We start from the raw sequence: 23,466 nt of genomic DNA, 5'->3' as shown, positions 1-23,466 counted from the left end.
CTGTTCTCGGGTTCGCGGTCAGTGGGGGTCCTGGGGTCTACGAGCAGCCCGCCTCCCTCGTGTCCAGCTGTGTCCGTCAATCTCACTGCTCCATTTGCATACCCACTCAGACGTGTTTGCAATGCCCGAGTCCGGTTACGTTACCTGCTTAAAGTTACGTGGTCACTTCACCAAATTTTGTTCAAACCACAGGCCTGCTGCATGGCTCACGGTACCTTTTCTTACGGGTCTGTGGGGCCAGGGCACCACTTCTGTTTTGTTAGCATCTTAACCATGTCACTGGCTCATACATGTTTATCCTTTAAATATTCCTCTAAGTTTCTGTAGGTGTGATTTCTTAAGCAGAAAAGCAGCTGATAGTCAAAGCACGTTCATGCACTGCCACGTTAACAGGCTTAAAGTTGGGGCACTAAGTCACGGGTGCTGCCGGGCCCTTTACGTGGCCGGGGGCCTGGCCATCCCCCCTCGCTGCTCGGCGACATCAGCAAGTGGCTTCCCAGAACCCTAACGAGGGGGAGGGGGTCTCTGGTGACTAGTGACAGGGGTGGGCTTGCGAGACTGACATTGGGAGGAGGGCCAGGTTTCCTCTTTTGGGGTCCCCAGTGTGCTAACAGGCTCCGGGGTCTGGGAGAGTCCAGCAGAGTGTTATTTCAGCAGCCGGTTTTGGTTTTGTTTTTAAATTTCAGCATGGTTTATTATAACGGGGACATTTTGGAAGGAAGCTTACTTAATGGGCATGGACGTGGTTCTTTTAAATGAGGGATTATAGCTGTGAGCCCGGGAGAGGCCTGTTACTTCTGGATGTCATGCTGGGTGTCGAAGGAGCCGGGACCTGGGGGTTCAGGGGCTCCTCTGGGAGTTACTGGGGTCGCTCGAGCTCCCGTTTGGTTCGGGAGGGAAAGCCCTGATGCTGCTCTTTGTGAGGCCGGCCGGCCGTTTCTTCTCGGAGAGGCCACCTTGCGTGCAGCCTGGAAGAGGCCCGGCCGCGCCGGGGAGGCCTCCTGTCCCGGAGCGCCAGGCACCGGGCCTCGTGCGAAGCGGAGCGTTTCTTCCTCGCCCTGTCCCACCAAGTGGGAGACTTATCCCCAGGTGGGAGTGGGGATAGGCTGCTGTTTTCTGGTGGAATCGATGACGTAGCTGCTTTGTGGTTCTTGAAGCTACAGTTAATGCCGCGTCTGGCTGATGGCACTTGCTTCCTGGTGATGGAGCTCTGGAGCTGCCAAGCGCGGGTGGCCGTCCCTGTCCCTGCGTGTGTGTCGCGGGCGTCCCAGGTTAGCCGTGGGCACGGCGCGGCCCCCGCACCCGAGAGCAGACCCGGGAGTCGTGTTCCCGAGAGGAGTGCCTGCTTCGGGCCCCCAGGACCCCAGGCCTCCCTCCTCTGAGACGGCCGGTGGGGCTGGGGGCGGTGGCGAGCGCCGGGCCGCCTCGTGGGGCTGGCGTGTGGCCGTGCGGGCGGCCGCGAGGCAGGTGCTGTGGCCGTGGGAGCTTCGCCGCCTGGCTTCCTTCCCAAGACTCGGTTGCTGCTTGAATCCCACGAGGAAAAAACCTCGTACGTCTTTCTGTCCCGGACGCCGTCTTTCTGTCCCGGACGCCGTCTTTCTGTCCCGGACGCCGTCTTTCCTGGCGAGCGTGCGACCCTGCACGTCTCGCACCTTCTCCTTTTTCCTTCTCAGAGCCGACCGGCTCCCCTCTGGTAGGGTCAGCACCTTCCCCGGCTGTGGCGGAGGGGGGGTGGGGGCGGGCACGTCTCCTGACGCCAGGTCTCCTCTATCCCCAGGTATGGTCCTCGTGCGGAGCGAGAACGGGCAGTTGTTAATGATTCCTCAGCAGGCCTTGGCCCAGATGCAGGCCCAGGCCCACGTGCAGACCCAGCCTCAGACCACCATGGCGCCCCGCCCTGCAACCCCCACAAGTGCCCCTCCCGTCCAGATCTCTACCGTACAGGTGAGTGCACGCGCGCCAGGTGGCAGCAGCCCGAGGACGTCCGTCCGGCAGGTGTCCCGCGAGGGCGGAGAGGGGCGGCCACGCGCGGCCACCCTCGGGAGGCTCAGGGGAGCCAGCTCCGCGTCCGTGCTCAGCGAAACTCTGCCTGGACTCCGTCCTGTCTGTTCCCTCCCCTCCCGTGACTCCACCCCCGGTGCCTCAGTCTCCTCTTCTGCAGAGTGAACCCTGCGTGCGTTAGTGTTATTGTCAGGGAGGCGCGTGAGAGCGTCCGGAGATTGCGTTGAACGGCACCCCCGCCCCACGTGCTTGGGAGTTAGCACCCTGGGCCCGGAGGTTGGGTGGAGGGGGGGCGGGACCCCCGTGCTGGCGTGTCTTGTCCGCATCCTGACTTCCGTCCGGCGCGTGCCAGCCCGCTACCCGCGTCTTGTCTCCCGATGCCTTTCTGCCCGCTGCCGTGACCCTCCCGTCCTGACTGGCTGGCTGGTTAGTCACTCAAGTGGAGGCTGGAAGGGGCTTGAGGTCTCTTCCTCCTGTGATTTCAGCCGCGTTCCCTCGGGAGGTGAAGGCCTGCACTGTAGACGGAGGACTTGGCTGTGCAGGGAGACACCGTGCCCCTCATCGAATGTCCAGGGCGGCTCAGAGCGGTGTTGTCAAGGCCCGTGGGGCCGTGTGAAGCGAGACGCAGGCAGATGACACCCGTGCTGTCACTGTCACGTGTGTGTGTTACCGTCTGGCCGCCAGCGTGGCCGCTGTCAGCCCGCGTCTGCACAACTGTGCTCAGGACTGGCCCCGTCTTTCTATCCGGATTAGTGTCAGTGGGCCGCTTGGACCGCTGTCTCCTTTACTTCCTGTTCCGCAGCAACGTGACCCATCTTTAGACCCAGGGGACGCGCGCTTCTTACCGTTTTAGTGCTTACGAACAAGATGACTAGAAATCCACACAAGGACCGATTTCCCAGATACTCGTGTTCTTTAAAGTCCATATTTGGTAGACTGGGGTGAAGGAGCCCGGTGGTGGTGTTACCACAGTACGCACAGATTCCGGTCACACGCTCCCCCCTTGAAGTGGGGTGGCTCTGTTGACTGTAGCTCGCGGCCCGATGCGCCCGAGCCCCCCCCCTTCTGCAGTAGCGGGGCGATTCGGCTGTGCTGGGGCGGGGAACCGTGTCACTTGTTGCTCCTTTTAGATGATGCCTACTTACTTTTCAGGCACCTGGGACCCCTATTATTGCACGGCAGGTGACCCCAACAACCATAATCAAGCAAGTGTCTCAGGCCCAGACGACGGTACAGCCTGCCACGGCACTGCAGCGCTCGCCCGGAGTGCAGGTGAGGAGGCCGTGGGAGCAGCGCCCTCTGCGTGGAGGTCGGGCCTCGCGGGCTGGGAGGTCGGATGCAAAGGTGGGCTTCGGGAGGAAGTGTCCTGAGGACTGTTTTGTCTCTGATGGCCTACCCAGGCTAGGTCAGGCTTTTCTTTAAACCACATGGGATTGAACACCAAGGGTGGGTTTTTTGTTTTTGTTTTTTTTTAAATATTTATTTATTTTTGAGAGAGAAACAGAGCATGAGCAGGGGAGGAGCAGAGAGAGGGAGATACACACTCTGAAGCAGGCTCTAGGCTCTGAACTCTCTGCACAGAGCCCGACGCGGGGCTCGAACTCGTCAATCGCGAAATCGTGACCTGAGCCGAAGTCGGTCGCTCAACCAAGCGAGCCGCTCAGGCGCCCCGACACCAGCAGTGTTTTTAAAATGTCCCCCTGGGGCGCCTGCCTGGGTGGCTCACTCGGCTGAGTGTCTGACTCTTGGTTTCAGATTCGATTATGATCTTGTGGTTTACGGGATCGAGCCCTGTGTCGGGCTCTGTGTTGATAGTGTGGAGCCTACTTGGGGTTCTCTGTCTCTCTTAAAATAAGTAAATAAACTTAAAAAAAAAAAAAAGCTTCTCCCTGTGCTAGAAGCATAATTACAAATAATCACCTTAATTAAAAAAAAAATTTTTTTTTTAATTGAGAGAGAGAGTGCATGCGAGCGGGGGAGGGCAGAGGGAGAGAGAGAATCCTACAACCTCTGGGATCACGACCTGAGCCGAAATCAAGAGTCAGAAGCTCAACCGACTGAACCACCCAGGTGCCCCCCCGCCTTGTTTTTTTAAAAAATGTTTATTTATTTTGGGGGAGGATGGGCAGAGAGAGAGAGAGGGAGAGAGAGAATCCCGAGCAGGCTCCGCACTGTCAGCACAGAGCCAGACACAGGCTCGAACTCACGATCTGTGAGATCATGACTTGAGCTGAAATTAAGAGTCAGCCATTTGACCGACTGGGCCACACAGGCGCCCCAGAAACAACCGCCTTATTACTATTTGACCGTGAAGCAGAGGAATCTGTAGTGTGGACGGTTTGGGCGTGGTGCCCGCCGACCTGTAAGTGCAGGGACGAGGATGTGCGTCTTGTCTGGGAGCGGGGCTCCGGCTGCTTGTGTGTGCTGACGGGTGTGATCTCCACAACCCCCTCCTCCTGGTGAGGCACTGACAGGTGAGGGGTTGGGGGCTTCTGGAACGCACCCCTGGGCCCGTGTGCGGCTGCCCAGCCGCCCTGCGTCCCCGAGGCCTGTGCCCTTTGCCAGGAACCAAGCCCGGTCCCAGAAACGTTCCCCATCAGCCTGCTGGGGTTGGTGTGTGTGTGTGTGTGTGTTCTTTCCCGGGTGTCCGAGGCTGTGGTGGGGAGGGTGCCCTGGTGACCCTCCCCTGTCAGCCTGCCTCTGGTCAGTCAAGCCGAGGGCAGGCTGGCCCCTTCCGTCAGCCGGGAGGAGTCCCCTGGGCAGGGTGGCGGCTGGCGCTGGGCGGCCAGGCTGGGGAGCCGGAAGCGGAGGGGTTCAGAGCTGTTCGGTCCTGAGGTGTTCCGAGCGTCCATCACGGTGCAGGTTGTGCGGCGTTGGCCACTTTGTGTCGGACGTCTGCCGCGTGCGGGGACCGCGCTTCGTCGTCGCTGGTTGTCGTGTGACTCCCCCCTGTGCTGCTGTGGGGCGGGCGCTGTTCCGGTTTCCCAGATGAGGAAGCCGAGGCAAGAGTGGTGTGGATGGTTGGCGGGGGGGGGGCCCAGGAGCCGCCTGGCGCCGGGCGCCCTGCCCTCTGGCTGCACCTCGTCGTCTTTCCTTCTGCGTCTGCGGCAGGGAGGTTGTTCCTCGAAGCAGCTGCACAGGTGGGAGCAGAGCGGCAGACTCGTGTCCTCGGAGCACCCGTGAGAGGGTGGCTGTCCTGGGACTTGCTCTCCGCCTGGGTTCAGTCCGGTGGGCGTGTTAGAGTTCTGCTCACAGTGAGCGGAGCTGTCCTGAGAAGGCCCTGAAGCTGGCGGGTCAGGTGGAAGGCAGACGCGGTGTCGGCACCACGGGGTGACCTATGCACGCGTCAGGCTCGCAGAAGGGAACGTGGGGAGTGTGGCTTGAGGTGCAGGGGACTTGCACGGGGTGACAAGTGCCCTGGCCGTTTCCGGGCGTCCGGAAGCCTCTGAGCGGTCCCCCCAGTGCCCCGAGACGGTGGCTCCGTGTGTCCGTCCCGCGGCCTTCCTTCCAAGGGTGATGTGATGTTCTCAGTAATCCCTGCGCGCGAACCTTAGGAGTGAGCGAGACACTCGGGTTGTAAGGAGAGGGCCCGCCATGTCTAGCTCCGTCCCCTCGCGGGGTGGGGGGTTGGGGGCTGAGCGAGCCACCGGCACAGCCGCAGATGCTCAGGGCAGGCCTCCCAGCGCGCCGGGCCACAGACAGCAAGGTCTTAAAAACCGGTGAGGGAATGTCGAAGGCTAGACGCATCAACTGGGAGAATGTAATACACAGAGCGGTAACCGTTTGTCGTGACGGCTCGCGTGGAGCCAGGCTTCGGGAGCCCCCTGGGGCTGCCGTGGGGGTCGCCGGCCCCTCCCCACTCGCACCCACTCCCTATGGATTGCTCAAATCTGCTTGGAAAGCCCTCGTTTTGTGAGGTTTCTCGACGAGGCTCGCTCGTGGAGAGCAGGGAGGGGCTGGCCTGGCGGCGGGGGCGCAGCTGGGGCCCCCGCCAGAGGTGATGTGGGTGGAGACCCGGCGGGAGGACGGTCCTTTCCCGTCACTGGCTTCTGCACAAGCCAGGTGACACGTTTTCAGCTGTAGCTTCTCCATTTTGCTTCTCATTTCTGGGAGGACAGATACTTCACACCGGTGGCCATGGGACTCCTGGCTCCGGCCTCCGCGGCCAGGCTCTGCCCTGCCCGGGCTCCCTGTCCCCAGTTTTCGGCCAGGCTCGCTGTCCGCGGGGTCCAGGGCTCCGCCTGCTGTGGGTCTCGTTCTTTTTGGGGGATATGAGGGCCGTCTCTGCAGACCCTCTGTTTACCTTGCCTTTGGACTCTCGTAGCCTCAGCTGGTTCTGGGTGGCGCTGCCCAGACAACTTCCCTCGGGACGGCCACGACTGTTCAGACGGGGACACCTCAGCGAACGGTGCCAGGGGCCACCACCACCTCCACGGCTGCCACGGTGAGTGCCACCCGTGGGTGGGAGACGGGAGCCTCGAGGGGCCCTCCGCCCGCCCGCAGCCCCCCTTCCTGCAGGGTAGAGCTGCGCGGGGCAAGCACGGCCCGGGGACCTCGGCCTCTCCCAGGCGGGCTGTGAGCCAGCGGGCTCTGCAGGGCGGCGGGAAGGCCCTGTCCCCCTGCTTGAGGCTCCAGGCCGCACAGAGGTCCACGGTGACAGAAGCCCAAAAGGTGGCATTTGAGGCCGCGGCCCGTGCAGCATACAGGAGCGACTGTCCCCAGAGCGAAGCCACGTCCCTGCTAGGCTTCCAGTGGCTCCCCGCGCACGTGCTCATCGGTCACCTGCCGGGGTCCTGCTTTATTTAGACTCCCTCTCACGCTTCTCTGCTCAGGCTTTTCCGCACCTCTCGTAGCTGGGTCATAGTTTAATTCCTTTTGTTGCGTGTTTACGTAGATGCCAGCTTCTCTTTATGGTAAAGCCACGTCATGGGGGACGTGCCACAGGTTCCTCATGGTCACGCATATGGTTGTTCGCCCGGTTACGTCCCCGGGCGTTGAGCTGCTGGCTGAGTCAGGGTGAGCTCTGCTGTGCCCCTCGGTTGGCGTTGCCATGTGGCACACGTCCTGGCTTCCACCCGTCAGCAGCCCTGAGAGTTGCTGCATTTTCTGCAAAGGAGTTTCTTGTAGACATTCCGGTGAACCCAGAGGCTCTGACAGAAACCTGCCTTTTTAAGACTTTTTCACTTGTATCTTTTTAACTTGAATCCAGGAAACCATGGAAAACGTGAAGAAATGTAAAAACTTTCTATCTACATTAATAAAACTGGCCTCATCTGGTAAACAGTCTACAGAGACAGCCGCTAACGTGAAAGAGCTGGTCCAGAACCTACTGGTAAGAGGATGCGGCTCTGAGCACTTGTTTGACACACGGGGAGGCTGCACGCGCAGGGAGGTCCCGCCAGAGGCGCGCGCGGCCTGTGGTGGCCTCCTAGGGACTGACCTGCACCCGTCCTGCTTCCCACGGCACTCACACGAAGGCCACTTGAAAGTGTTCTGTCCACCTCAGGAGCATTTGTAAACACACCTGATTGAGAGCGTTTTCAAGGCTTTTTCTTGCACCTCTCTGCGGGCACGGCCGTCTTCTCTGTGTCTCCTTTGGTCTCAGGTCCCTCCTCCTTGCCCTTCGGTTTCCTTTTGGTTTCTTTGTTGAGGAAGCCTGGTGGTCTGACATCTGGGCTTCTGGATGCTTTCCGTCCTTCTGCTGGAGGGATGTGTCTGCCCGGGGCCTCCGTTCTTGACGCAGGCAGCCGGGTGGGGGGTAGGGGGGGACCCCTCCCCCGGGGTGACGGGTGGCGGGACAGCCACTCTCAGAGCTGCCGTCTCCTCCCCAGGGGGCTGGCTCTTGCCCTGCCTGCAGGCCACCCTAGTTTTGGTCTGGAAAGGACACAAGTTGTGCTCCCGCAGGCGAGCAGTTGCTTGGACCACGCACTTAAGTATTTTCAGGGAGCGTAGAGATTGAAAAACGATCTCCCCTCTCACGGGAAGCAACAATTCCTAGCTTTTTGTTTTAATTGTAACAGTTCCGCCTTCTCGTGAAAATTGCCGACGAAGTAAATGCCTCTCCTGTCCATCCCCGTGGTCCCTTGTCTGTGGTCGGTCCCCTCTTGCCGAAGGAGCCACTCGGCACTATGTCCCTCGCTCCCCACGTGATCTGGCAGTACCCCTGCCCCCGCCTGGCTGTGCTCTCGGCAGGGCACCGGGGCCCCTGTTCCACCTTCTCATGGGCCCTCCTGGTACCCTGGACGCTGCTGCCGCTTCCTCTTTGAACCTGGCATTAGTTAGGGCCTGGCTGCTGGTCACGCCCCAAACAAGAGGGCACGGGTTGGACAGGTTGGGCGGAAGCTCGAGTTCCCCTGCGGGACCCCAGACGTCGGCAGCCCTGGCTGAGAGCGCTCCCTCTTAGGGCTTCCTCTCGAGGATGGCCCGTGACATCCCGTCCCTGCCCGCCTCTCTTAGCCTCCCCTACCCTGAGACCACACATGCTTCGGTTTCCAGAACAGGGTTGTGCCCCCCTCTTGTCTGGGTTCTCACTTCCCACCCCGGGCTTCCTCCTGGAGGCTTGGGGGTCTCAATGTGGGTCGCCTCTTCTTGTAAAGGCGTCCCTGACTTGCCCCATGCTGTCACCTGTGCCCCACGCAAGACCTGGCGGAAGGGACGCTGATTCCCACGGGCACCAGAGCAGTGCTGAATAACCAGAGGAGTGTTAACTTGTGTTCACGAGAGAATTTTGTTGTGGTTTTCGTTTTTAAGGATGGAAAAATCGAAGCGGAAGATTTCACCAGTAGGTTATACCGAGAACTTAATTCTTCACCTCAACCTTACCTTGTGCCTTTCCTGAAGGTAAATGTGGAGACCCCCTGCGGCACTGCACGCCAGCAGCCTGCCGTGGGCCTGGGGGAGGGGAGAGGGGGGCGCCCAGGTGGCTCCGTGGGCTTGTGGGTTTCAGGTGCCCTGTGACGCTCCTCACGTTCCCCGTCAGGGGGTTTTTCTCTGAGCCCTGAGGCCCCTGGCCTGTGGCCTGGCCGCTGGCACAGAGCAGACAGAAGCACCGGCCGGAAGGCCGATGGGCGGGGCTCGCCCGTAGGCGGTGGAGTTCAAGGGCATCAGGCCGGCCCTCTTAAGTAACTTTTGCCGCCGTGACCTTCTTAAGAGCCTGTCAGAAATACCGCCCTTTTCTTTTTTCTGAGCAAATTCTAGCCGGTTCTTTCGGAGAATCATCCTGCTCGGGCGATGGTGGGGCTGCCCGCGCCGACGCCCAGAGGCGTGAAGGCGCTGAGACCCGCGCGGTTGAGCTTGAGGGGCTTGCTCCTCAGAGCGGGAGGTTTCTGGGCTTGTGAGGAGGGAGCCCGGCCGCGTGCCGCTGCCGACCCTGTGTCTGTCTTCCCGCCCAGAGAAGCTTGCCCGCCTTGAGACAGCTGACCCCCGACTCCGCGGCCTTCATCCAGCAGAGCCAGCAGCAGCCGCCGCCCGCCTCGCAGGCCACCACCGCGCTCACGGCCGTGGTGCTGAGCAGCTCGGTCCAGCGCACGGCCGGGAAGACGGCGGCCACCGTGACCAGCGCTCTCCAGCCCCCTGTCATCAGCCTCACGCAGCCCACACAGGTTGGCGTTGGCAAGCGGGGGCAGCCCACGCCGCTGGTATGAAGGCGAGAGCCTCGCCCGTCACCCCCGTGCCCGCCTCTCACGCAGATCGGCCACGGCTCAGGGACGCGTCCCCGCAGGCAGGCGGCAGGGCTCCCGCCGGGGGAGGCCGGGGCGCTAACAGAGTTCAGGCGTGAACTGGGGCCGAGGCCCCGCACGCGTGTTTCCTGGGAAGACGGGATACGCCCGTTGGCTCTTACCCAACAGCCTGTCCCTTCCCGGTATCGGCCGGGGGTGTTCGTGCCCCCAGTGAACACCGGGCATTTGTAGTGAATCTTCAGTGGGACGTTATCTTTGATCAGGGGCAGCGGCCCCGGGACAGGAAACCGTGTGCCTGGCGATGGACACATCAGGCAGGCGGTCGGTGGGCCTTTTGTCTCACGGCCTTGAGCCCAGCTCTGCAGCCCCAGTTTGGGTCTCGGTGACACAAAGCTGCAGGCTACCGATTGTTGATTTAAGGTGTGGATCCAGTTTTCTGAGTTCCGTGGCTAGGCGAGGGCTGTCTTTGCTGGGAAGGGTTGCATTTCAATTTTTTTTTTTTTTTTTTTTTTTTTAGTTAATTTTGAGAGTGAGACCGTGTGAGCGGGAGAGGGGTAGAGAGGGAGAGAGAGAATCCCAAGCTGGCTCCGTGCTGTCAGTGCAGAGTCCGATGTGGGCTCAAACTCATGAACTGTGGGATCATGACCTGAGCTGAGATCATGAGTTGGACGCTTAACCGACTGAGTCACCCAGGCGCCCCAGGAGTTGCATTTTAAATGTGCTCCCCAAACCTGGAAGGGCAGTTGGCTTTTTTAATTTCAGAGGGATTTTGTTGCTTTACAGACCATTAAAGCTCCCCCACGGTGCAGGTTCCCTTGTCACCTGATAGCGGGTCGTAGAGTGTGTTTTGTCACAGCGGCCACATAGTAACTGAGTGAGCCACCGGTGAGCCACCAGAGTCCGTGGGGCTGTTTGCCCACCTGCTCAGGGAAGCCTTTGTCTCGCGTTGACCACTGGTGAGGAAGGCGTGCTGAGATGGTGGGTGAGAGCGTCTGGTCTGCCGGGCTGGGCACTGTGCGGTGCTGCGGGCTGAGGGTGCGTGCGAGAGGAGGGCTTTTCGTGCCGAGGGTGCAGGTCTGTACGTACAGGGCCGTCCTACCCCTCTGGCCTAATTTGCGCTAAAGGGGCGTTCCCTTGAAGAGAACCTCGTGGGTTCCGGTCTTTCCTGGAAAGGTCTGACTTTTGGTGCGTAGTTGTGACCTGACCTGTGTTCCTGGTTTGTGGTCAGAGGCTGTGGTGACCCACGGGGTCACTTCTGCACTGCGTTTCCCAGTCCCGCCGGGGGAGTGGGGGGGGGGATGTGTGGGGGAGCAGCAGTGGGGTTAGGCCTGAGTCCGGTCCATTCCTGGATCCTGGAAGCCTATGGAGATGAAAACCGTGGCTTTTCCCTTAGTTCGTGGCAAAACCTGACTCTGACTCTGACCACCCTGAGGCAGTTGTTGTCTTGACTCTTCCTTTAGAGGGTGAATTTTCATGGGTTTGTTGCAGAAACAGTTTGGTTGCAGGGCACCACCCCGTGTCCCCAGCAAGTGTCTCGTAATACCAGGCACGCCCATCAGGTCACCTACGTAATAACTTTCTGGGCCGGGCAGTGTGACTCTGGCATAGGGAGTGCCACTGTGCGTGGGGCGGGGCGCTGGGCTGGGCCCAGGGTTAGACGGGGCGGGGTGTGGGGGGCCCCTGGAGCAAAGGCAGAGGCAGGAGCTCGCTCTGGCTGATGGAGCTCCAGGCAGCACAGCCCCGAGCAGGCCTGGGGGCAGCAGGGGACACAGCTGGGGCTGGACTCAGCTCTGGGGTGTCTCCCCAGCTCAGCTTCCGGTGGTGGGCACGGCAGGCCCCCACGGGGAGGCCGCAGGAGAGGCTCTTCCCTGAAGGCTGAGGGCTGAGTTCAGGGCAGGACATGGGAAATCTGACACCCCCCCCCCCCCCCCGCCCCCCGCCCGGGGTAGAAGGCGGCGCATCTCTTAGAGACCCTGTGCGGGAGGGAAAACGGGGCCCTGCAGTCGCTAGCAGCCGTATCCCCTTCTGAGATTTGGGGGAAAGGCGCGTGTTCCCACTCCAGACTGCCGGGTCAGCCTGCCTCGTCCTGGCACCGACCTCAGGCCCCACGTGCAGATCTGCCCCCAGAGCTCACCTCTTTTGTGGCGCGGACGTGGGCGTCCAGGTCCCGGCAGGGCCCCCAGCTGGGCGTGGGTGCTCATGGGCCCGTGGCTCTGCCCCAGGTCATCCAGCAGCCGCCCAAGCCCGGAGCGCTGATCCGCCCGCCGCAGGTGACGTTGACGCAGACGCCCATGGTCGCTCTCCGGCAGCCTCACAGCCGCATCGTGCTCACCGCGCCTCAGCAGATCCAGCTGAACCAGCTGCAGCCAGGTGAGGGCCGTGGGCCGCACACCCGGGGCTCCCTGCCACCGCCCCCCCAAACGTCCTGTGCCCTTTGCTGCGTTCACAGCGCCGTGCGGCCATCGCCGCGTCGGGGTGATTTCAGGGGCAACGGGTCCGGTTGGCGCTGCTGGGTTCTCTGTCCCGAGCCCCTCCTGCACCTGCTGGGCGCGCTCGTGCCTTTGCCCAGGATTTCGGGCGAGGGGTCCCGCGTGTTGACGGGCGTCACCGTGGTGGGTCGGCAGTGATGGCCTCCCCTCAGCCGCCAGGCTCCCGAGTGGTTGGGCCCATGTGTGTGGCCGGGGAGCGGGGGCACGCCCGCATGTCCCGAGGGGAGGGTGCGGTGGGGGCAGGGCGCGGGGCACGCGTGCAGCGTGTGGACCGCTGCTGTCTTGTGTTGCAGTGCCCGTGGTGAAGCCCGCCGTGCTACCTGGAACCAAAGCGCTCTCTGCCGTCTCGGCTCAAGCAGCTGCCGCGCAGAAAAACAAACTCAAGGAGCCCGGGGGAGGCTCGTTTCGGTACGGGGCGCACTGTCCGCGCTGAGCAGGTGGCGGGGCCAAGGCCTGGGCCTGTGGCAGCCTCGCCCGCGGGGCACCGGCGCTGTGGTTTTGGGACCGCTTTCTTTCCGTGCCTTTGACCCCCGTGTACGCGTTTTCCCGCAAAGTTAGCGCAGGGAGATTTGCTGCAAACGCACAGCAGGAAGTAAATGAGCCGCTGTTTTCTGTATGAACTGACGGAAAGGCCATCGTTGTGACGCTAGGTCTTGGTGTTGCGAGTGCGTCGTGACCATCACGTAGGACGCCTCACCTGCCCTTCTTTTAACTTCAAACTTTTGGAAACAAATGCCGTGGTTTGGGCTCTTGAGCAGCTGGGTAAAAAGCTGCGTGTCAGGGACGCGCAGCGGGAAGGCCGTGGCGTGGACGTGGATCACGATGAAGCAGCGGGGAAGGACACGTGTCCTCGGGGTGTTCACGGGCCCGCCCCCACCAGACTTCGTCCCTGACACCGTCGGCCGCTGGAGCAGGGCTGGCGTCAGCGGTGCTGAGCCGGGGTCGGCGCCCGAGCGGGGTGAGGAGGGCGCTGTGCCTGGATGGCCCGGTGTGGAGGGCCTGCGCCCGGTGGGGGCGGGGAGGACCGCCCCGAGGGAGGGGTCCACCCGCACAGCAGAGAAGCGAGGGAATGAGGGCCACGGGGAATCCGGGTCCCACGGAAGGAAATTTTACTGCGGGCACGAGGCGAGCTAGAAAGGCCCCGTGGTGCCAGGTTAGCTCGTGGGGTCCGTGTCCGTGTCCACGCACAGATTGCGGGGGGTCCTTGCTGTGTGCACCAGAGGCACCTGGGAGTAGCGCCCAGATGGCAGGGAGCCCGCCCAGCGCTCGGACCACGGCTTTCAAAAACCGTTGTGGCGCCGTGACCCAGGTGCCTGAGAAAGGCTGGTTTCGGGGTCTTTGCAGGGCAAGCTGGCGCATCTCGTCAGGTCAGAGAGCGGTGCTGGGGTGGATGGGCTCCCTCCCACTGTGCGTGTCTGTAGTGGCAGACTGTGTGCCCTGGGTGAGACAGGAACGCACGAGCCCGTGACGGTGAATAAATGGGGAGCTAATGAGGAGGGGGAAGCCGGCAGGGACCCCAGAGGGCTGGAGCTCAGAGTGCATCAGGAAAGGACCAAGGAGACCCGGCCCTCTGCGGGGCTCGTGTGACATTCTTGTCACGAGGGGAGGGGACGTCAGTCAGACGGGGGACACACACCTGCTGCAGGACACCTGGCCCGTGGCCTCGAAGCGTCACTGGCACGAGAGCCAAGGCGAGGCTGAGGAGCGTCCCAGGCTAGGGAGACTGAAGGGAGGGCCGTGCGTGTGGCTGGCGGCCTGCTCGCGGGGGACGCCGGCTCCTCGGGGGGCACGCGTGGGGTGATCCGGGGCGTGGGGCGTCAGGTCGGCAGCTTCATTCAGGAAGGAAAGGGTCCTTCACCCCCGACTCTGCCTTTTCCACAATTGTGGGACCGTTTTAAGAAAAGAATGCTGTTTGATTTTCTTAGCCAAGTTTCACTGGGAACAGACTCCTTGAAGCCGTGGGTCCTGTGTGGCTGGGTTTGCTCTCTGAGCTTAGTCCTGACCGTGGGGGAGCCCTCTACACGCATCCTCGTGCTGGGACTCCTGTGCACCTTTAACGCTTAGCTGGTCTTCCTTTAAAAGAACGGACTCCCAGGGCACCTGGGGGCTCAGTCGGTTGAGCGTCCTACTTTGGCTCCGGTCATGATCCACGGTTCGTGGGTTCGAGCCCCGCTTCGGGCTCTGTGCTGACAGCTCGGAGCCTGGAGCCTGCTTCGGATTCCGTGTCTCCCTCTCTCTCTGCCCCTTCCCTGCTCGTGCTCTGTCTCTGTCTCTCTCAAAAAGTAAACATTAAAAGAAATTAAAAGAAGAAAAAAAACCAGACTCTTTTTCAAAGAAGACCGCTGGGCTTCCTCGATCAGGTGACGGTGCAGGGCTGGAGGGCGCCGGCGGGACACTCGCCTGGAGGGGCGTCCGTGCGCTCTCTGCACGGGGTCCCCTGCCCCGCTTGTGGACCGCTGGGTCAGGCCCCCCGAGCGTCTCCCGACGCGCCCCTCGCTCAGTCAGCTTATCTTCCTCTCTGAAGGGATGACGATGACATCAACGACGTGGCCTCGATGGCGGGAGTAAACCTGTCGGAAGAAAGTGCACGAATATTAGCCACGAACTCTGACTTAGTGGGCACCCTGACGCGATCCTGTAAGGATGAAACCTTTCTCCTACCAGCGCCTTTACAGAGAAGAATCCTAGAGATCGGTACGTGGGTGCCGCCGTCACTGGGGCCCCCAGTGCACATGCGACTCTAGCCCCGCATAGAGCCGTCTTCTGCCCAGCTCCCCGGCGGAGCGCACTCAGTACCTTGTCCTGCCTGTTACCGGTGCTGTACTTTCCCCGTGCTCGATGCCGGTGGTTCTCAGGTAGTTGCAGCGGGTGTAGACCGACCCCCCACCCCCACCCCTGCCCCGAGGGCCTGTCCAGGCCGCCCTCCGGTCGCTCTGAGCGGTGAGTCGAGGAAGACAGAACGGTGACTCGGAGAGGAGAGAAGGAGCTTCGGCGGCTAAAGCGTTGCCTACCCCCAGGTAAAAAACACGGCATCACGGAGTTGCATCCGGACGTTGTGAGTTACGTATCACACGCCACGCAGCAGAGGCTACAGAATCTCGTGGAGAAAATATCAGAGACGGCCCAGCAGAAGAACTTCTCGTACAAGGTAACAAACACACTGCCGTCCTGAAGAGGCCGAGCTGGCCGTGGACTCCGGGTCGGTCCTGCCGGGAAGCCTCTTCCTGCACCGGGCGCGCGGGGCCGCACAGGTGTCGCGCTGGCTCCGAATTCTCCACGGAGCTGCCTCAGCGCCGTGCGCCCGGCCGGAGGAGGAGGGCAGGCCGGGCCTGCATGAGGCACGGGGCTGGGGCTGGGGTGGGGGTCCCGGAGCCCCTGCCAGTGCCACCGTGGCATGCCCACGGCCCCGAGCCAGCCCTGCTCCCGCGACTCGGGCCGCTGCCCCGTTTGTGTCGTGGAGGGTCACCTGCACCGAGGTCCTGCCTTCAGGGGCAGGTTGCAGGGTGGGATCTGCCTTCCTCTGTCCTCACGTGGGAGCTGTGCAGAGGGGCCCAGCCGCGTGAGGCCCGTGCCCTCGGAGTGGCAGTGAAAAATGATACACGAGCGTTTGAGGTGGAAACCCCTCATGAGCCCCAGCACGGCTCACCGAGACTCCGTCTGCATGCTGGCCTGCAGACCCGTCCCACACAGGCCATCTGGGCCGGGGGCGGGTGTGCGGGACTCCGTAGGACTCGCTTTGGGGAAGCGGGGTGTGCGCAGCCTGTCCAGCCCGGTCCCCAGGTTCATTATGACCGTGTTCTTGCCTTTCTGTAGGATGATGACAGATACGAGCAGGCAAGTGATGTCCGGGCTCAGCTCAAATTTTTTGAGCAGCTTGATCAAATTGAAAAGCAGAGGAAAGACGAGCAAGAGAGAGAGATCCTCATGCGGGCGGCCAAGGCAAGTGTGTGCGCTTCTCGCGGCCGGCCGCTCCCACCCCAGGCCCTGGGAGGCCAGCGTGCTGTTGGGGCCGGCCCGGGCCCGAAGGTGTGATGCATTTGATTTGGAAGGGGGCCTCGGGTGGGTTGCAGACCTGAGTCAGAGCCCCTTGGGCTGACCTGGCCCACCGTCCGTCAGAGCCCTTGACCGGCAGGCGTGGCGAAAGCCATGTGTGAGCTCTTCTCCAGGGGCACTGACCTTCATGATGGCTCTTTTTTTCCCCATGGTGTGCAGCCTAAATTGTTACGTTTGGGCCGTAAAAAAGCATTGAAAAACGTAATATACGTCCCGTCGTATGATCTGGATATTACTATATCATGAGTAAGATAGCGTGTCTGTTAGACGATGAACACTTAGGTCCGAGCTTATTTTTCTTTTTACCTCTTTAAAAAATAGTCTCGATCCAGACAAGAAGACCCAGAACAACTAAGGTTGAAACAGAAGGCAAAAGAGGTAAGCGTCTTTAGCCAGAAAATCTTTACACTTGAAAATAGACGCTCATGTAACCTGCTCGTGCCACACAAGAAAGGGTGAGGAAGGGGCGGTGTTTCTGTACGGTGGGCACCGACACAGCCGCCTGAGACGGCTGCACACAGCCCGCGTCCCGCTCCCACACGTGGCGGCATTTCCCCACTGGGTGCGCCGTAGTCTTTGTGCTTTCAGTTCGTTACGTCCTCTGGGCTTTGAGAGGCGCGCATCTGCTTTTGCTTCGTGTTTCTGATTGCGGGATAAGCTTACCGTTGAAGCCAAACGTGAGAGAAGTTTCAACTTTGACGGTTTCCCAAGACCCGCTGCCGCCTGTTTGTTCCGTAGCCAAGCGAGAGCCACGCGTGTGACCTGACGGTCCTTGTTTTCCTTTTCTCAACAAAGATGCAGCAGCAGGAACTGGCACAGATGAGGCAGCGGGACGCCAACCTCACCGCGCTCGCCGCCATCGGGCCCCGGAAGAAGCGGAAGGTGGACTCTCCGGGACCGGGGTCGGGGACCGAGGTACAGTACCGTGGCGGCGGCGGCGGCGAGGAGGGCTGGAGGGGCCCCGGGGGCGTCTCCGCTCTGTGCCCCAGGTCGGGCAGGTGCCCAGGATCCTCGACCGCCCTGCGCGCGCGGGCCTCCCCGGAGTACTTGTGTGCCCCACGCCTCACGCTCACGTCAGCTTGTCGTGGACGCTGCGGGAGCCCGGGTTCTCGCCGCACGGAGGCTTGGTCCGTGTGCGTGGACGCGGTGAGCGTCGGGCCGCCCGCGGGAGGAGCTGTTGGAAGAGGCCCGTGCGTGGGGCGGGCGAGGAGCCGGGCCGGGAGTCCGGGTGCCGGGGGGAGGGACCCGTGCCGCTTTCCGTGTGTCCAGGTTTTGTTGGTTTCTCGTGTTGTTTGTTGTGATACCTTCACGCACGGTTATAAACCCAACCTTAGGGTTTTGTTATCTTGGTTTACCGTCCGTTGTGTTTCAAGTTACGGGAAGAAAGAGAGCCTGGCGTTTCCCGTTGGCGTGTGTAGTTTCTGCTTCTGGAGGCCGCGGTCCGGGCCTGCGCGAGCGGCGTTTCCGTCGGCCCACAGGACCGCGTCCGGCATTTCTAGTGGGCGGTGTGCTGGTGGGCGGGGCAGGGCGGGGTTCGCTCAGCTTCTGTTTACTTGAAAGGGATGGCGTCCCCCCCCCCAACTTTGAATAGTACTTTCCCTGGAGGCAAAAGTCTGGGTTGACAGCCCTTTTTTTGCATTGAAGATTTGGTCTCTTCTACGCTCCCGAAGGAGCTGAGCGTGTCCAGATGGGAGCCGTGTACTTTAGGTGAGGACGTGCTAAGAGCGATGTGGGAGCCCCACGACCAGGCACCCCCTATGCCCCTGCTTCCCGAGCCCCTCTGTTTCACGGCTGGAGTCCTTCACGCTGCGGAGGGCGTCCCCGTCCCAATGCTGTGCGGTCTCGTTCCGGATCACAAAAAAGGTGGGAGGTTTCCTGGCGTGTTTTGCAAAATGGCAGAACCCTTTTTCCTCACCTGATCAGCAGCTGCGATGGATGTGTGACCGTCTCTCTCCCGTGGAAGACGTGGTTCCGGTGTCTTTGGGCCCCACGTGGTTTACGCTTGTGCCGCGCACCTGACATATCTCCCTTCTCTGGCTGCTTTGACGTTTTCCTTGTAAACTTGAGAAGTTTGTCTCGGTCCTTTTTAGACTTGGTTCTCTTGACATTTGGCCTGCTTGGGGTTCTTTGATCTGTAGAAGAAGTTCCTCAAATCGGGGACATGGTGGCCTTCATTTCTTCAAAATTTTTTCCGGTTCCGGTTTGCTTTTCCTCTTGGACTTGCCAGCGACACGTACATGAGACCTGGTGACGTTGCCCTCGGGTGTCTGGCAGCGTTCATTTTTCTTTCGTCTTCAGGCAGGATGATTTCCCCTGTTTGTCCTCAGGCCCCCCTGACCACACGGAGCCGTGTCACCCGCAGGCAGCCGTGGAGCCCACCCACTGAAGCTCGCGCCCGCCGATGTGTTCACAGTTCTGGGGTTTCCAGTCTTTCTTACGGTTTCTGATTCTTTGCTGAAGTTCCCTGTCTGCTCACATGTTGAGAGAGACCACAGCCCCCGGGACATCCTGCCTTTGGCCTGTTCATAAAAGCTGCTTTATGGGGCGCCTGGGTGGCTCAGTCGGGTAAACGTCCGACTTCGGCTCAGGTCACGATCTCGCGGTCCGTGAGTTCGAGCCCCGCGCCGGGCTCTGTGCTGACGGCTCAGGGTTTGGAGCCTGTTCGGATTCTGTGTCTCCCTCTCTCTACCCCTCCCCCATTCACGCTCTGTCTCTCTGTCTCAAAAATAAATAAACGTTAAGAAAAAAAAAAATTAAGAAAAAAAAAGGCTGCTTTAATGCCTGTGCGGGTCCAGGGTCTGGGCTCAGACCTTCTCTGCTGGCTGCTCTTCTCCTCACCTGCGGCTCCCACTTTCCTGTTTCTCTGCGTGTCTAGCAATTGCCACTTAGTGCTGGAGATTGTGGGCGGCAGATGGACTCCCTCCCGGGAGTGCGGGTTCTCGCTTAGCAGACGGTTCATCCTGACTCGGTCGGGCGCTTTGTTTTTCCCTTTGGCGTCAGTAAGGGTCTGTGGAACGCCCCTCTGACCTAGTGCGCCCCCCGTAGACACTGCCTCCCCCGTCCAGGTGGCTCCCGGGGAAGGGCAGGTGTCCTCGCGGCTGGGTGCTGGGGTGGGAGCAGGGTCTTCCCGCTCGGGCAGGCGGGGCTCTGGCCGGGAGCGTCCTGTCGTGCGTGTCGAGCATGTAGCGGCCTCACTCGCTGCAGCAGTGCATCGCCCCGCGGTCCCTCTCGTCCTCCCGCAGGGTTCCTCGAGGGACCGTGTGCGTCACACGGATGATTCATCTTGATGTTGGTGTCTGTGTGGTCGTTTCGGTTTTCTGTGATTCCTCTGCCGGCTTGTTTTGGGATGGTTCGTGGGGAGGGCGTCTGCAGGTGCTTACACGCGGAAGCAGCTCGTGCCCTGTGTACTTGAAGGCCCGTTTGCGTAGCTGTGAAATCCTTGTCTCCCATTTGCTTCCCTCGAGAATCTTGAACGTGTTACTCCGGATATGTATTCCTGGCATAAAGTGTTGCTGTTCAGGCCTGATGAGAGTCTAATTTTGTTTCTCTTATACGTCATGTGTTCTTTTAGCCCAAGTTCCCCAAAGAATTTGTTTTTTTTTTCTTACGAGCCTTTAATTTTCCTTGGAACCGGTTGTCTGGGTTGGCGGTCTCGGGTATGGGTGGCGTTCACGCAGCTTCAAGTCTGTTTTCGTTCGGGAACATCTCTGGTGGCTTGTTTCCCCGGCTTCCTCCTTGGAGACCCCGACGGGGACCGTTGTGTCGTCCTTGCCTCTTGAACCCTCTGTCGGCCTCACTTGCGCTCACGTTCTTGTGCTCGTGGTTTCTTGAGTTTTCTGTCTAATGTCTTCTCAACTCTGGCGCCTCGTTTCTGAGTTTCGCTAATTCCGGCTTCTCTTGTTCTTTACGACTGTCGTCAGTGTCTCTTAGCTTGTTTTGAGGTAGACCGTTACAGTTTTGGTCTGTTTGTTGATTCCGTCTTCTCGGTGTTTTTCACTGTCTGCAAGGATGTTACCCGTCTTCGTTTTCTCTCTTCCCTGTAGCAACTTGGCGGGGAGGGGTTCAGTCCTCGTGCCGTCCCGTTGGCTCTTTTCACGTGACTTTCGTTTCCTCGAACTCGATGGGCGTGTGTGTCTGAGGTAGCCTGCGAACCTGGCGGAGCCCCTCTCTCGTGGCCATCGTGTGCTGGACGCTTGCTGTCAGTGTGCACGGCTCCCCTCCCCGCCTCGCTCCTGGGCCGTCCCTGTCTCCACCGCCCCGTCCTGCCCACCTTGTTTCCTACCTCCCGATCTCGTCCGCGGGATGCCGCTCTGTGGCCGCTGCCCCCTGAGGCCTCCAGCCCGGCGGGAGCCCGTCCTGCACGGTTCTGGGGGTCCCGTTCGGGCTTGTGGCCGCCCGCGGCTCATCTTCGCGGGGTTTGCTCTAAATAGCGGTTGCTGGTTTTGGGTTTGGCCGCTCAGTTGCCGTGAGTCATACACGGGCCTTTGGGAAGATGAAGAAACTGCTGCCCCCGTTGCTGTCTTCCCAGCAGACGGTGCTTATTTAAAAATACAGCTTTCTTTTCATTGAAAATAGTTTCAAACCTACAGAAGAGTTGTAGGAGTAGCGCGCACAGCTCTTTGTTGATGCTCTCAGTTCTGAGTGTTGCATGACCCCGACCCCGTCACGGTGTCTCGTGTGTGTGTGTGTGTGTGTGTGTGTGTGTGTTACACGTGTGTGTTACACGTGTGTGTGTATACGTTCCTCTGATGGAGGAGTGTTTTGCACCCCTAGTGCTGCTACCTCCGGGCCCTGTCTGGCACGAGGCCGCACAGACTCCAGGCGGCATGTCTGCCTGTCCTCATGCCGCCGTGTCACCAGTGGCCCCAGTAGCATCTCCACGTCTGTGCAGGGACGTGGGGCATCCGGTTGGCTTGCACGTGAGCCTGTTAGGAATCCCTCGTTCTCAACAGCGCTCAGGGGACGGCACTTCCGTCCACGGGATGAGCCTCCTCGGCCTGGGTCTGTGTGACTCTGGCAGGAACGCCTCCATCTCGATGGCACTGTGTCCAGTCTGTCACATGAGGAAGCACCCCGTGTGGTGACCTTCCTACTGATACGGACCGTGGTCACCAGGTTCGGCCACACTGTCCGGTGTGTAGTCACCGCCGTTCGGTTAGTATTTGTTCGCCTTGAGCGAGGAGGTGTTCCAGGACTCCGCGGGCCACCCCAGCCTCCGCGCCATCGCGGCTGCAGGCCGTGACGTCTGTCCCCTTCACGCCTTCTGCTGCAGGAAGACCTTTCCCTCCGTCCTCCGTCCGCCCATTTGTTCGTGCATTTGTTCGCCACCGTGGCCGGGGCCGTGGTCTCCCGTGGTATTCAGTGGGTTGTAATCAATCTCTCGTTATTTCTAGATTTGGGCAGTGGAAGCTCCTTCAAGCTGTTTCCATATCCTTTTGAAATGTCACCCTTGTTGACACGTCGCGGTTTTGCCAGCAGGAGAGGCATCCGGAGCCTCCGGTACTTCTGCGCCCTCGGGCTCCCGGCCAGGAGCCCCGGTCCCCCGCGGGGGGCGGCGTGTGGAGGCCGGTTCCAGGCCCCTCTGCAGTCCACGCGGGGGAAGGCGCGTGCAGGCACAGCCCTTCTGCGTCTGAAGCGGTCCCCGCGCTCCGGCGGGCACCCCGCTTCTGGGCCGCACCCAGGGGCGGCTTCCCGGCCTCCTCCCTGTCCTTGCCTGTGAGTCTGTCTCCGTGGGAGATCGAGTTCCGTCATTGCCGATGTGTTTGGTCTTTCGCTCAGCATACCCGGCCTCCCAGATGCTCTGGCTGCTGAGGCCCCGGCGCTGGGGGAGCGGCGGGCAGGCGGGCAAGGCCCGTGGATGAAGGTCCGACTGGGTTCAGATGTGTCTGGAGGACAGGCCAAGGAGCGGGACGAGCGTGTGTTTCCAAACCCCACGGGGAGGGCCGGGCACGAGGTGGCTGCTTGCGGTGAGCGCGGGGACCCTGAGCGACACGGTGGAGAGACGCAGGTCGCCAAACACTGTTCTGGGAGGTTTTTCATGCATTGTTGCTTTTGTCTGTTTTTGAACTTCAGAGGGAGGCTTATGTGTTACATATATAACAATTAACATAAAATCCGTACTTTAAAAAGTTCTCCATATGCCTCTCCTCATCAGTGGTAATGCTTAGTTCTTTTTCTTTTTTAGTTTGGGTTTATTTCCTTGGGATAGGTCTTTTTAAAGTAACTTTTTTTTAACTGATTTTGTTTATTCATTTATTTTAAATGTTTATTTTTGAAAGAGAGAGAGAGAGGGAGGGAGGGCAGGAGCATGTGAGCGGGGGAAGGGCAGAGGGAGAGCAGGACAGAGGTTCTGAGAGGGGCTCCACGCTGTCAGCACGAACTCACAAACCGTGAGATCATGACCTGAGCCGAAGTCAGATGCTTAACCGACTGAGCCCCACCGGCGCCCCTGAACTAATTTTAGACCCGTGGAAAAGTTAGGTAAATATTGGAGTATTTCTATACACTCCTCACCCAGCTTCCTGTAGTGAGCCATCAGTGTGCTTAGATGGTTCATAAGACCTTATTTGATTTGGTTTTTCAGAATTTAATTTTTTAAAATTATAATACAGCTTGTTTTTTGGAGGAGTTTTAGGTTCATAGCGAAACTGACTGAAAGTACAGAGATTTCCCGTGTGCTACCTGCCCCCGAACACGCACAGCCTCCCCACCGTCAATACCCACCGGAGGCTACATTTACGAAAACTGATGAGCCTCCACGGACGCGTCATCACCACCGAGTCCACGTGCGCCTTGGGGTCACTCTCGGTGTCGTGCGTTCTGCGGGTCTGGACAAACGTGCGGTGACGTGCGCCTACCTTCACAGCATTGCGCGCTCTAGTGTCACGGCCCCGAACCCCCCCGAGCTGCGTGTGTTCATCTCCCCGCTGCCGTCACCCCCACCTCCCGCCACCCGACGGCCACTGACCCTTTACGTGTCCCCGGCCGTGCTTTTCCAGGAAGTCGTGTGGCCGGACTCACGTGTGGGGGCTCCTCAGACCGGCCTCCTGCCTTAGTGACGAGCGTCGGAGCCTCCTCCCTGCGTTTTCGCGACCGAGAGCTCGTTTCTCGTGAGCACGGAGTAATGGTCCACGTTGTGGATCTACCACAGTTTATCCGTCACCTTCTGAAGGACGCCGTGGTCGCTTCCAAGTTTTGGCAGTCGCGAGCACAGCCGCTATAAAAATCCGTGGGCAGGTTTTTGT

The 23,466-nt window shown here is 60.4% G+C and overlaps 1 protein-coding gene across 4 annotated transcripts in view; it reads left to right on the top strand.

The window, feature by feature from the left end:
• The window catches only part of TAF4 (TATA-box binding protein associated factor 4), a 66,826-nt gene that overhangs the window by 35,151 nt on the left and 8,209 nt on the right, over positions 1 to 23,466 (top strand). For 3 of the 4 annotated variants that reach the window (XM_058686133.1, XM_058686132.1, XM_058686135.1), the window contains 13 exons: positions 1,778 to 1,944; positions 3,154 to 3,273; positions 6,326 to 6,445; positions 7,211 to 7,333; positions 8,752 to 8,841; positions 9,393 to 9,638; positions 11,903 to 12,050; positions 12,463 to 12,577; positions 14,694 to 14,863; positions 15,187 to 15,317; positions 15,983 to 16,108; positions 16,544 to 16,600; positions 17,018 to 17,137. In XM_058686133.1, the coding sequence (XP_058542116.1) occupies positions 1,778 to 1,944; positions 3,154 to 3,273; positions 6,326 to 6,445; positions 7,211 to 7,333; positions 8,752 to 8,841; positions 9,393 to 9,638; positions 11,903 to 12,050; positions 12,463 to 12,577; positions 14,694 to 14,863; positions 15,187 to 15,317; positions 15,983 to 16,108; positions 16,544 to 16,600; positions 17,018 to 17,137 (1,733 nt within the window). The remainder of the gene's footprint in view (positions 1 to 1,777; positions 1,945 to 3,153; positions 3,274 to 6,325; positions 6,446 to 7,210; positions 7,334 to 8,751; positions 8,842 to 9,392; positions 9,639 to 11,902; positions 12,051 to 12,462; positions 12,578 to 14,693; positions 14,864 to 15,186; positions 15,318 to 15,982; positions 16,109 to 16,543; positions 16,601 to 17,017; positions 17,138 to 23,466) is intronic. The other variant, XM_058686134.1, reaches the window with a different exon arrangement.

The sequence above is a fragment of the Neofelis nebulosa genome, chromosome 9, assembly GCF_028018385.1.
Source record: "Neofelis nebulosa isolate mNeoNeb1 chromosome 9, mNeoNeb1.pri, whole genome shotgun sequence".
Classification (NCBI taxonomy): domain Eukaryota; kingdom Metazoa; phylum Chordata; class Mammalia; order Carnivora; family Felidae; genus Neofelis; species Neofelis nebulosa.
This window is presented reverse-complemented; position numbering and strand designations above follow the sequence as displayed.